Source organism: Pantherophis guttatus, chromosome 1 (genome assembly GCF_059756535.1).
Source record: "Pantherophis guttatus breed Tessera chromosome 1, ASM5975653v1, whole genome shotgun sequence".
Classification (NCBI taxonomy): domain Eukaryota; kingdom Metazoa; phylum Chordata; class Lepidosauria; order Squamata; family Colubridae; genus Pantherophis; species Pantherophis guttatus.
Window position 1 is genome coordinate 320007736 of NC_142063.1, and position 13867 is coordinate 320021602.

The 13867-nt window shown below is 37.3% G+C and overlaps 1 protein-coding gene across 1 annotated transcript; it reads left to right on the forward strand.

The window, feature by feature from the left end:
* Positions 1-227: 227 nt before the first annotated feature.
* On the forward strand, positions 228-12162 carry DNAJC27 (DnaJ heat shock protein family (Hsp40) member C27). Its single transcript, XM_034421278.3, has 7 exons — positions 228-513; positions 5606-5688; positions 6390-6459; positions 7258-7422; positions 7537-7659; positions 8597-8757; positions 9424-12162. The coding sequence occupies exons 1-7, from the start codon at positions 436-438 to the stop codon at positions 9554-9556; spliced, it is 813 nt and encodes a 270-aa protein (XP_034277169.1). The 5' UTR covers positions 228-435; the 3' UTR covers positions 9557-12162.
* The last annotated feature ends 1705 nt before the right edge of the window (positions 12163-13867 follow it).

The following is a 13867-nucleotide window of genomic DNA, read 5'->3' on the forward strand; positions in this document are numbered from 1 at the left end:
GGCAAAATGAGATGTATATACTCGAACAGGGTATATATTCCAGGTAACAGCACCGAACGCTGCGATTCTATAGCAGCTTATCTAGAAACAACCACTTTGAAGTCAAACTTGTCTCTGATTAAACAGAAACGCTGCAAATCCCTCTATTTTTCCGACTGGACCGCTCTGATTGGGTCTCGCGAGACTTCCTTGCTTTTGTATTGAGCGCCCGGAGGCAGTCCTTCGATAATTCTCGCGATATCGTGAAGGCTCGCGAAGCGTTTGTTGGGGCTTGACTTAGCCTTGTTGAATAATTGACTATGGAGAGGGAGATAACGGAAGTGAGGACTGGAGCCCGGGCATTGTGATGGTGATTTGCGCGAGTCTGTTGAGTTTTAGTCAGACCCCGTGAAGAAAGGGAGCTTCAGTCATCTCCTCCAGTCTTATCGGCTAAGGATGGAGACGAAACGGAAAGAAACGCGCAAGTCTTTGAGGATCAAAGTAATCTCCATGGGTAACGCCGAGGTTGGCAAGGTAAAAAGGGTAGGAATAGAAGCAGAGGCGCCTTATTGGTCCGAGGCAGGTGAACGACAAGCTGGTTGACCAATGAAGTCTCTTTGCTTTATTAGGCCGTTGTGACACTAGAGATCGTTTGTGGAATAGAATGTTGTGGTTTATTAGCCCCGGAGAGGTAGAGGGGTTGGGTTAAGGTGGAGCTTGCAAAATGTTTTGCTATGTTTTATTATATATATATTATATATTATATATATATATTATTTATATATATATACACACCAAATTTATGTGGCCGCCCATATCAAAATACTTGGGAGCATCATAAAACCAACAATTAAAACATTTTTTAAAAATATATTAAAAACCATTAACATTAAATGGATACAACCTGCCAAAGGATCTTTTAAATGATATGGATTATTCCACTACATTTATCCACATGTAAAGTCTGCAAGGTATATTTGGTGAAGGCAGAGGCAACTTTCTTTGACTTGCTTTCTATCTAAATCTTATCATATTTTGGCTGCAAATATCCAGTCGCCAGAAGCAGCAAAGACTACACAAAAAACCCACAAAATTCTTGGCTGCCATCGACTGGTCATGCAGATGGGGATTCCAGCAACCCAGATAGCTGGTGGTGAATATTGAAAAAAGATTCAACATACTAGAAGTCTTGAAGCAGCAAAGAGTCCTCATAAAATCACCCAGGCTTAATATAAAAATAAAAAATGGTAAACTGCTTCTCATTTAAGAGACTTGGCCAAGAAAATAGTTTTATTCATTATTTCAATGGGTTAATTATTTAGCCTGAAGGTTAATAGCATAAAAGTAAAATCTATGTGATGCAATACAACAAGTAGTTATAAATCCATCAAATCAATAAATTCTAATAAATTATGTCAAATCTGACATAAACTTTTAAAAGCTGAAACCATATAATCTGAAACTCAACTAGGTGATTTGGCTCAATCCTCAAGATGGAACATTGTAATTTTTAATTTTATTCTGCTCCTATTCAAGATATTAGATCTTTATTGTCACAACTTGTGGGGAGTGAAGATAGTTAGTCTAAATTTATCTGATATAGGTGAATATTATTACTGAGTTGAGACATGTCCAGTATGCAGTCTGATGTGTGCACAGTATAGCATCCAGATTCCATTAAAATAAAATTTCCTTGATACAACACTGGATACTGTTGGAATTGAAAATGGGTCCTATTTGGAGATATGTACCTAACTTACTATCTAAAAGTATGGAGAGATGGATCTAGATGTACTTCGTAGATTATACTGTACTGATAGAATTGTCTTCCTCAGTCCAATCCACTTCAGATGATTTCTACCTTTCCAGAAGGCTGTGAAAACATGATTCAGGTTACTAATGGAACTTTGATGTGGATGCAGGCATATTTGTGATTTTTTTTAGGATTTTTTTTTTTAGGGAACTTGACTTCATAATTTTTATATAGTGGATTCTTGTTTTATTCTGTTTTTATCTGTTTGCTGACCGGAGTGTTTAGTAGATGAACAGTCATATAAAAATGTTACATAAGTGAAATACATAAATAAAAAATTAATGATTGCACTTCCCTGTCTCAAATGTACCCTGAATACAAGCATTAACTTGCAATGCTGCAGTCTCTATTGCACCTACTTCCTCTATTTTCTAGCAATTTAAAACTAAATTAGAAGCAGGGAGACCCAGGTTCTAGTTTTCTCAGGCAGAGAAGGCAAGTGGGTGATCGTGGGCCAGTTACTACTTCTTACTCCTAATCATTGTCAGGCTCTGGGACAAGCTGGCTGAAAAATCAACCTTCCATGTTGCATCATACACTGATAGCTCCATTATATGAACTGAAGTGAATGCACAGAAATAATCAGAATTTGCAACTAAGTGGAACAAACACTAGGAACAACACACACATTTTTAGATTTTTATTGTAAATGAGTAATTTGAATAGGCAGGAGATAGTATAAATAATAATAACAATGTAATTCAGCAGAAAGATGTGAGATGGCAGACTCTGCACTGCACAATTTCTTAGCATTCATGCACATATATTTTAGTGCTTCACAAAATTTTTGTAATTGAGGTTCAATAAATGATCATTAATGAGGATCACTCTATTAAACAAATACCCAGCCTAGTCTTTAAGAGCAGGGCAGCCAGCAAATAAAATAGTTATTACAATTTCACTTGTGTGTCCTTCTAATCCCATTTATTTTAATTATGTGAGTTCATGTGGGAGTTGTTGTCTTTTATGTTAGGGCTGTGCAGAGATCTGGATTTGTAGAGGAAAGGGTGATTCAGAGCTACATGATCCTAGGAAGGCACATTTAATTTAAAGAGGTGCCAACAGATCCAGTCTACATGCATGACTTGAATCCCTTCAGATCCGGGTCACTGACCAGCTGTATTCTATTCATCTTGATCCTGGGTTGTTTTAACCTTTCAGAATCTGATGCCTTCCAGAAATTTGGGATTAGAACCAGTGGTGGGATTCCGCACCTATTCAGGAGAACCAGTTGTTAACTTTCTAAGCAGTTCTGAGAACTGGTTTTTGGAAGAAATCTCCTTTTGTTTTTTTCCACTTTACAGGGCTAATCCTGTAAGGAAGGCAGGAAGGAAACATTTTGGTGTTTCTAGCCTAATCTTTATTGCCTGCTTACAGAAACTGCCTCTCAGGTTAACCTTAATTACATTGTAACAGCTAAGGCGAAGTGCCCATTGACAGTGACATTGAGTTGGCCACGCCTACATGGTCACATGACCACCAAGCCACGCCTACCCAACTGGTTGTTAGGGCAGAGACCCGGTTGTTAAATTATTTGAATCCCACCACTGATTAGAACTGTCATGAGCACAACTGACAGGGCCAGTGATTGTTAATGATAGTAGTCCCAAAGGTGCTTTTTCCAGAGGCAGGAGTTGAAGAAGCTTCTTGGATGAGAAGCAAAATGTCTTCAAAGAAAAACCAGAAAGTCCAGTGGCCTCTGGAAAAAGCACCTTTGGAACAACCGTGACCTGGATGACTAAGAATCTCCATAGTTAATGATGGCAGTTTAGCAAAGTCTGGTTCAAGGCATAGTAATTAAATGTTATTTAATTATTAAGTAATTTACTTCACTCTTCAGTTAAAAAATATTCCAATGTACAGATAGTCCTCGCCTTACAACAATTCATTTAGCGACCGTTCAAAGTTACAATGGCACTGAAAAAAAATGACTTATGACTATTTTTAACACTCACAACCATTGCAGCATCCCCATGGTCATGTGATCAAAATCCAGATGCTTGGCATATTTGGGACAGTTACAGTGTCCCAGGGTCGTGCAATCATTTTTGTGACTTTCCGAGAAGCAAAATCAATGAGGAAGCCAGATTCCCTTAATAACTGTGTTACTCACTTAGCAGCTGCAACGATTCACTTAACAACTGTGACAAGAAAGGTCATAACATGGGGCAAAACTCCTTTAGAAATGTCTTGCTTAGCAACAGAAGTTTTGGACTCGATTGTGATCATAAATTGAGGACTCGCTGCAGATTACAAGACCAGTAATATAACCGTTCCCTGCCGTCTGGAAGACATCATAGTGAGAAGAGCAAACGGTGCAAAAAGAAACCCATACACTCATTCATTATTTATATAGTGACAAGTTGGAAGAGAAATAGTTGCTTATCACAGGCTTGCTGGCAGAACAGCCCTGCTTTCCTTCTCCCCCCCACCCCCCATTCCTGTAGAATGATGGAATGGCTCCTGCCAGATAAGGGTGGAATGAGAGAAGATCTCTGTTTTCCTTCAGTTGCTTTGCCATAGTCTTATTCTTAGATGTAAGCAGAGTAAAAATGATGAATGGCACAGGGTAGTTAATGAATCAAGCAGGTTGGCCGGATTTGGGCAACTGATTGATTGGCTGTATTTTGTATTTTGAACATACAAGTAGTCTTCGCCTTACAACCACAATTGAGCCCCAAATTTAGGTTGTTAAGTGAGAAATGTGTTAAGCGAATTTTGCCCCATTTTACGACTTTTCTTGCCACAGTTCTTAAGTGAATCACTGCAGTTGTTAAGTTATGGTTGTTAAATGAATATTTAGTCCCCATTGACTATCCTTGTAAGAAGGTCACAACAGGTGAACACATGACTCCAGGACACTGTAACTGTCATAAATATGAGTCCATTGCCAACCATCTGAATTTTGATCACATGACTATGGGGATCCTGTAAAGATCGTAACTGTGAAAAACAGTCATAAGTCACATTTTTTAGTGCTGTAACTTTGAACAGTCGCTGAGTGAACTGTTGTAAGTCGAGGACTACCTGTACTATGTCTGTTGATACAACATTCCAAATTCCACATGAAAATGACAAGTCTTATCTATTCCCAAGGTCTTTTTAACTGCAATTCTAATCTTTCTTTTCTATCAGGATACATTATATCCTGTGAAAACATCTATGATGTCTCTTTGTAAAAGAAATGAAGTTCCATTCTGTTCTTACTATACAGTAAGCTGATGGCACTGCCCATAATATGAATGATAAAAACTGAAATATATAATGTTTTGAGCAGGAAATAAAAATTATATTTACTTAGGAGCCATTAAAATAGACATCTAGCTGCAGTTGTTTTTGTTATACTGTTTTATGCTGAACTCCACCTTGAGCTTGTAACCCCACATCAAACCAAATTCCCTGCTTACTTGATCAGTATTATTTACAAATATTTATTTCAGATTCAGATGGGCTCTGTTTCTTTAAATGGGGCCGCATTTTGTCATGTAATGTGTATTAATTTATTTCATAGTTAATTATTAGTTTTATGTACTCTGTTTTGTGTTGACTGGTAGTTGACAGTAATAAAAATTTATTAATACTCAATTACTTCAGTTCAACTTAAACTTGTTTTATCTTTTTTATTTTTTGCTTATTGCTATATTTATTTGAATTGTACTACTGCTATATTTACTTAACTGCTAGATATACATAAAATCAGTTTTTAAAAATATTTTGATTAGAATTAGTTATGAAAAGCAGAGCACAGCCTGGGCTGAATAAGCAGCTCACCCCTTTGATAACAAGGTTTTTTTTTTTTTTTAAACTTTTTAGAGCTGCGTTATCAAGCGATACTGTGAGAAGAGATTTGTGCCCAAATATCTTGCAACAATTGGCATTGATTATGGTGTCACCAAGTGAGTACCCTTCTTTCATATCCGGCAGTAGCTACGGACCTTAGCTCTTGAAAATATGTGAGCCAAGCTTAAAAGGTGTACATGCAAGAGATGGAAAAATGCTCTTGATTGTTCATCCATCACAATTGTTTGTAGTTTTTCTGCTCTGCTGTTGGTGGAAATAGCAGTTTTGATGTTGATGATGATTCAGTGCACGTCCCATTGCATATAATATGAGGCCAGTAAATGTTTCCCTGCAAGTATTTTCGGGTACGGCGTGGGGAAATTATTAAAAGTCTGATCAAGTCTTTATTGTGAAGCTACTGTGTCAGAGATGGGATTAATTTGCCTTCCTTACCAGTTCGCAAATGTGAGCGCATGCACAGTGTGCAGTGCTCGCGCATTACATCTGGGTGGGTGGGCGGAGCCTCCCGCAGTCACCGCTACCGGTTCGCCCGATCCGGAGTGAACCGGCTGAATCCCACCACTGTAACTGTGTCCTATTTGATTGTTCTTGTATCTCCTCTTGTCAATTATTTAATAATTACATCTTGTCTTAAATTAATCCTGGATCTTTTTCCTCTGTCTTTTAATGACTATACCAACGCTTAACTCTATTGGCACAACTGTCATATTGTGATGCTTATTAATGCTAGCTTAGTAACAGCAAGAAGATTCTTTAGAGTGCCCATACTTGCATCTTAGGATTCTTTTCCTTTTAGAGTGCAAATTAGAGACCGAGAAATCAAAGTGAATATCTTTGACATGGCTGGACACTCCTTCTTTTATGAGGTAAGAAAGGTGGATGGCTTTTCAGCAATGAGGACGGAACAAATCATGCAAAAAGATGCTAAAACGCTGTGTGCCAGAGTTCAGACAGTACACTAAATTATCAGGTCTTTGGTCTTAGTCTAATGTGTGAACCTAGGCACTGTGGGATATATAAATCATGATTTATAATTTAGATTTGGTAATCATATTATGCAAACTTGGCCTGGTGATTATTTCTGATTTTACCCAGTCCATGATTTGAAGTAAAGTTTATCTATGGATCCCTTCTCTGGGTTTTTTGCCCCCTCTTAAAGTAATTGCACTGAGTCCGTCTGCTAGCAGAAAATAAGCCAAGGATGAGTAGCTTGTAGTTGCATTGTTTGGAAGGAGAATGAATGGCTAAACTGTAGGTGGTGGTCATAGCATGCAAGTACACTTTATTTGTTAAAATAATCACTGAAATAAAGCCCCATAATCTGTACATTACACTAAAATTGTATCCAAGATTTTTTACTGAACTCTTGTCACCTCGGTGTCAGTTGTAGTGATGTAGTGATGGCTTTTGTCAACTAATGCATGCTAAATGGAAAATGTTTGTATTCCTGCACAACATTATCCAAATAAGTATATTTATATACTGCAAACTTTGACTTGTTCAGATGTAATGCACATATTATATTATTTCCTGCAGTTGCACATAAATGGTCAGAAATTTGCCCAATTTAAGCTGATGCACTGCTTATTTATAATTTGAGTCACTTTTCTAGAGCTGTCTATTGGTCTTTTAAATTCACCTGCATTATTTCTGCCTTAAATTAGGTTCGCAATGAATTTTACAAAGACACCCAGGGTGTAATCCTAGTGTATGATGTTGGGCAAAAGGAATCATTTGATGCCCTTGACTTATGGCTTGCTGAGATGAAACACGAACTTGGACCACATGGAAACATGGAAAACATTGTTTTTGTGGTTTGTGCCAATAAGGTAAAGACTGGTATAGAAAGTTCATGTTTGTTAAATGCTTAAAGGGTTTAGGGTAGATAAAGGAGCATGTAAATAATTAGTCAGGATTACACTCTTCTCTCATTTTTGTTTCAGATTGATTGTGGCAAGTTGCGCTGTGTGGATGAAAGTGAAGGGCGACTGTGGGCAGAAAGCAGAGGCTTCCTTTATTTTGAAACTTCTGCACAGACTGGAGAAGGAATTAATGAAATGTTCCAGGTAAAATCTACAGTGGAAAACAAGGCAGTCCTGCTGCATCTTTTTTTCCCTTGATTTGTGCGATGATTTGTGCTTTGTAATCTAGACATCCTTGACTGAATTCTTCCTTATGAGAATTTGCTTCCTCTCTAAGATGTTTTTGTAAGCAACTGTTTTGTTTGCTTTTGTAAATCTTCATCTTCTTACACAAAATGAAATGCTGTTGATTTTTTTCTTTAAACATGGTTACCTTGACTTGCTGCAAGTCATGTGAAACATTGTTTGAGGGCATGAATAAAACATGCCAGAAATATTTCCAGTCATGAACGCAGACACTTTTCTTTCATTTTTCATTTTTCATTCTTAAGACATTTTTGGTAAAATATTTTATATTTTCTTGTTCCTTTCTGAAACCAGCAGTACCTTTTCTTGACTTGGAGAGAAAATGTCCTAAGGTCTCTCATCTTTCACTGGCAAATTCTCATTTATTCTCTCTGAATATGCAATGTTCTCCCTAGTTTTCCAAGGAATTTTAAATTAATTACCTCCCTTTAGTCTTTGAAATGGCACAGAGCTCTTTATGTAAAAAAAAAAAATCGCAAGAACAAGTAGTGCAAGAGATTGTTTCAATATGCAAGAATTAATCTAATGGATGATCTGAAGGCACATGGCACATACAATTGAAAATAAATCAAGAAAGCACTTAGTGAAGTAGGCACCATGTAACTGTATGTTTCTGCACTATTTGAAGATTTTCTGGTTGTAAGATTAAAAATCTTACTGTCCCTATAGGTCATTCCCTATAGGTCATTTCAAGATTTTTGAGTTTGAGGCAATAGAATGAGCTGTTAAAGGCAAAGAAAATGATTTGGACTTTGATCTCCTTAAATGAAATATAGATTACTGAGCAATGGGCACATACAAGAACTTTGTAACGTTGCCTTCTCTGTGCTTGCAGACTTTCTACTCAGCTATTGTTGATTTATGTGATAATGGTGGAAAGCGCCCCATAACCAGCACAAGCAATAGTTTCACTAAGGAGCAAGTAGACACCATCCGGAGGATTCGCAGCAGCAAGGATAGCTGGGATATGTTGGGTGTCAAACCGGGAGCTACAAGGTAATGAAGGATTCAATCATTACAAAATAAATAATCTCTGCTGGCGTAGAGATGAGCAAGATAAGAGTTGGACTAGAAGGAATGGGATAGGTATGGCAAAGCTCTGAATTTAGAAAATATAAGGTAAAATATCTACTAATTTATGGCAAGTGTTTATGTATAGCATAGGAGACATTTGGCCAGAATGCATCTTCACAACAACCTGCTATTTACCCTATCAGTCATTTTTCCCCCGTCTGACTCCTAATCAATTTAACAGCTCCAGTGTCCATTGACCATGTCAGTTGGACATTGTTCATGATCCAGCCCTTTCTTGTGAACTGAGAGAATGGAGGGAGTACTGTCTATGACAAGAAATGCTTTCTGAAACTATGGTTATTCTGTGTCTGGAGTTAAAAGCCTAGAGCAATGCAGGAGATGAAGCTATAATGGACCTTCAAGTTCTGAATATAACTAAATTCAATTTTATTTTTCTGTTTGATCAGAATTCTATTTACTTGGTTAACTCGAATAATAATTGTAATTTTTTGTTGGTGTCATTCAAATAGTTTTAGTACTTAGGTAAACTTCAGTAGTTGAAAGACTTTCATTTTAAGATTTATCATTCTATAAATAGACCCCATTACATTGCACTCTTCTATTATCTCTCTCTCTCTTGCTCTGCAGGGATGAAGTAAACAAGGCCTATCGAAAGTTGGCAGTGCTCCTCCACCCAGATAAGTGTATGGCTCCAGGCAGTGAGGATGCCTTCAAGGCTGTGGTGAATGCACGGACTGCCTTGCTCAAAAACATCAAGTAAAACACAAGAAGATGCAGCTTTTACCATAGCAAGTGATATGCCTATTCTGAGAGAGGCATCAAGGATTGCCTCCTGCAAAAGACAAAGGAAGCAAGTCACAGAAAATCCCTAAAGGCAATTTTCCTTCACCATTTACTTTCAAAGCTGTTTTCTGTTTTACTAAGAATAGGTCAATATAGGAGACTTCTCTGAGGTGGACTTCCAAACCCATCTGAATGCCTCAGGAACAGTAACAACTGTAATATCCTGTCCTTTCTTTTCCCCTGCAGAAAAGTTGGCCATGGACTGAGATGACGCTAAAATATGTTACTTCTATTTAAATCACTTATTTCACTATTGCGCATTATTTTCCTCAAAACCGATGCTGATATTCAGCCTCTAAATAAGCACTTCGTTGTTCCTTTGACCTACACTGGAAATTACTTCATCCATTCATATTCTTTGAATCACTTTATTACTAAGTGGTTAAAGTATTCCTGTTTTTTCAAATAAAAATGGCAAAAATATAGCATAATAGCTGGGGTCAAAGCACTAGTAGCCACTGTGAGTTGTTTGATGGGACAGGCAGTACTTCCTACAAAATGAGTTAGGTGGTAAGTTGATTTGCTCATAATTTGAGTCATATAGTTCTAGGAGTGTTTGTCTGTACTTCGAACCTCCATGGACTTAGCAAGGAATACAACCTTCACCAGATGAGGGATTCAATCACACAGAACCTTAATTTGTCTTATTTTGTTCTCCCTTCCTCCCCAGTTGTAAATTAAATGAGGGAAGAAGGGAAGGGAAAAAGGAAATGCTAACTGTATGTACTCAAGTATAATTAAAAGGGCCCCTGAATTGAAGGAGGCTAGATGAAACAAGCTCTGTGGCGGCTTGTTGATTTCATGACTGGCACTAACATATTTATTTATTTATTTATTTAATTTATATGCCACAGTTGTGATGAGCGGTGGGGGCGCAGTGGTTAGAATGAAGTACTGCAGGCTACTTCTGCTGACTGCTGGCTGCCAGTAATTTGGCAGTTTGAATCTTATCAGTTCAAGGTTGACTCAGCCTTCCATCCTTCCGAGGTGGGTAAAATGAGGACCCAGATTGTTGGGGGCAATATGCTGACTATGTAAACCACTTAAAAGTGGCTGTAAAGCACTGTGAAGTGGTATATAAGTCTAAGTGCTATTGCTATTTTCTGAACAGTTTACATACTTGTCCTTGTCATACAAACAAAGAATTCCCTACCAAGGAATGATACAAGAACTCCATATAAATAGCACCATTACCCCAATTACAAAAATGAACAACGTTCATACCATAGTATATTCATAGTTTTTTTTCTAAAATTAAATGGGCATTAAGTTAGGGGTGGGGTGGGGTGGGGTATGATGCTATTCCAAAGAAAGAAACAAAGAAAACTCAGCTGTATTGATAAGTGCTTCTTGGAATTTTTGTTGAAAGAATATTCAGGCAAAAGGATAATCATTAAGCAATACTTCAACTCTTTTCTGGAATTGGTGCTGGCCAGTAAGTCATAGAAAGTTTTTCAGCTACCTAGAATACAGCCTCTTGTCATGGAATTTCTTCAAAACTGATCTAATTTAGGATACAATTTATTGAAATTATTTACCATTCTAAGGATCACAGCATATTATCTGGCAAAAGAGAAATAATGCCTTATGAATAAATGGGTGAGTTGCCAAAAAAAAATCCCTCTTCTTGAGTTTAGGAAGAGTATATAATAGTCCCAAATATTGAAGATCTTAGACTTCATTAAACTAAAATTTAAGAACTTTTGGAAAACAACTCTTTTATATGTAGTGCATTGTGAAATATGAGTGCAACTATGTCTCAGTCATTTAGCTGATTTTTCCAATGGTCAAATGTAACCTAGCAGTTGTGATGTGCAGTCATATATTACCCTCCATCTAGCACCTATTGCTCTTTAGAACATCTCAAAATAGTACAAGAAGTTAAGATGACAGTGTGCCTTGATCACTCTATGATTCTGTTTATCCAGTTCCCTGTGGAGGACCATAAGGATTGGCAACTGTATTACATTGTATATTGGAAGGTATGGGAGGGACACTCCTTTGGGAGTGTGTTAAGAGGGCAGCAGTTGTACCTGCAAGTACATATTAATTGAGAAAATAACCATCAGGTCCCCAAAGGTTCCAGTTTTGAGAAGGTTTTGAGAATTTTCCTCCGCATGCCTTCTATGAGTTCTTTGAGCCAAGGAAAGAGACTGTGTTCTCAGGATGGACATGGAGAAGTCCTGCAAGGCTGCCTTATAAGAAAAGTCTCACTTGTGTGAAAGCTATCTAGCTTTTGATCAAAATACAGAAGGAGTAAGACTCTTCATAGCCAAAATAAAAGCATACCTGCCGTGTATGAATATAAAATACACATTGCTCTTTGTGTGTGTGTCTATGTGCACTTTAAGGCTTAGTTGTTTGAGCTGATCTGTTTCTGTGCATTTCTTCAATAATGTTCCCTTGTTTCCTGTCTTCTAGAAGTGATATTTAGTCTTCTGGTTGCTGTGAATGCTTTGTAATGTCAAATTCTTTTAAACTACTGGATATGCTGTACATTCATAAATTGCACTTTTTTTGCAATCTGCTTTGGTCTATAATGTTTTACATCATTAATGTCCAAGTTTGTCTTAAGAAGCAACTCTTGATAAGCTCTTCACTCTTGAAATTCCATGTCTAGTTCTCCACCCTACTCTACTTATAGCTTATTGGATGTAACAGTTTAGATATATAAGAAGCTGCAGGCTTTTCTGGTAACCTAGGATTCCTCTTTCTCCTGTTTGTAAATGCAGGATTATTTCAAAGAATAGGTATCCTTGGGAATGAAGTTTACGAAACTGACCACTTCTTTTTACAAGACAATTTAATCTCCCTTCCCCACCTGCTTTTGCTCTTATGCCAAATGGAAAAGGAGTACCTCAGAAGGGTTAAAATAGTACATTATTGTACAATTGGGAATTTGTAAAATTGCTGCTAATGTAATTATATTGCATTAACTTTATTTTAAAATAGCTGCCATCCTTTACATTAATTTTCAAATTACATAATTTGGTGGATGTGTTTATGTGTGAATAGCTCAAAGCCTTTGAAGAAAACTCACTTTCAAGACATACTGTGGGAAGTTGTTTGAAACAAATAGTTCTTTGTAATCTCTGTTAAGGTAGAAAAATGCCATCTTAACTGAAGCAGAGGGCAATACTTACAGATCAGAACATCAAATATTGGAAAGGTAACAGATTGGTCAGATCCTGTCCTGTCCTGAATATTTGTCTGGACAGCAGCTTGTTGTAATTTGTAGTGGTGGAGACAATCAGCAAGGCACATGGAAGACAACATTTTGCCGTTGTTGTTGTCCCTTGGGCATGCCTCCTTTAATTGCAGTCTTTATTTAAAACACACAAACATACACACGCACAAACAAACATTTCTGTGCAAAGCATTGCCTCCTAGTGCAGTCTTTGCTTCTGAAAAAAATGGAACTAATATAACTGAAGGTAGTTAAGCTTCAGTTGCATAATAGCAGGGATTTTTTCCCCAGTATGTTTTCTGCTGTTCAGACTCCTAGACTTTCTGCAGGAGTACGTGAATTTGAATGTGTTGTATTATTTGGCAGGTTATCACTTAAATAACATGCCTATAGGCATAGATGACCTTTAACAGAAAACACTGAAATGTCCACTCCTGCGTGCTGTTATATCAAAGGCCTTATGTGTTTGAAATCTCTGTATCAAATCTACAGCGTCAGTTCATTTTTTAAAATATTTAACTGAGACTGAGACCCTTGTATACCCTTCTACCTGTTGGAATTAAGGCAAATGTGTTAGCTTGAATGAGTACTAAGTTAAAACCATCTACCTGCTTTTACAGTTATTTTATGAACATTATTGAGCTTGGGATTTCCTTAACTGAAAACCTGATTTGCCATCTGCATTTTGTAATTAAATCTACGCTTGGCTGAAATGTCAACAGCATGGTAGCCCTGCAATTCAGTCTAGCATAGCTATTCATTTTTCAGACCTGGATTTTTTTTGTTTTTATACCAAATGTCCCGTGTCTCTCCCCCGTCAGCCAAGAAATCTGAGAACAAGAGATAAGCACATGAAGTTCAGTAGCTGTTTCAAAGATGGCTGGGTTACAAGTCTCTGCATATAACATACATACATTTCCAACTATTCTAGAACTGTATTAAAGAAGGACATTCAGTAATCAGTTTATCCAATGAAGGGGGGGGGATTTGTCTTGGTACTGAAATGCTTTGTAGAGTGCAAGTCCTATATTACACCACTGA

What these genes read in the sequence shown, in the direction of transcription:
- DNAJC27 (XM_034421278.3), top strand. Translation starts at nt 436, where the DNA reads ATGGAGACGAAACGGAAAGAAACGCGCAAGTCTTTGAGGATCAAAGTA. An exon ending in ATTGATTATGGTGTCACCAA is followed by an intron (nt 5,689 to 6,389) that starts GTGAGTACCCTT and finishes TTTTCCTTTTAG; the next exon opens with AGTGCAAATTAGAGACCGAG. An exon ending in GAATTAATGAAATGTTCCAG is followed by an intron (nt 7,660 to 8,596) that starts GTAAAATCTACA and finishes CTGTGCTTGCAG; the next exon opens with ACTTTCTACTCAGCTATTGT.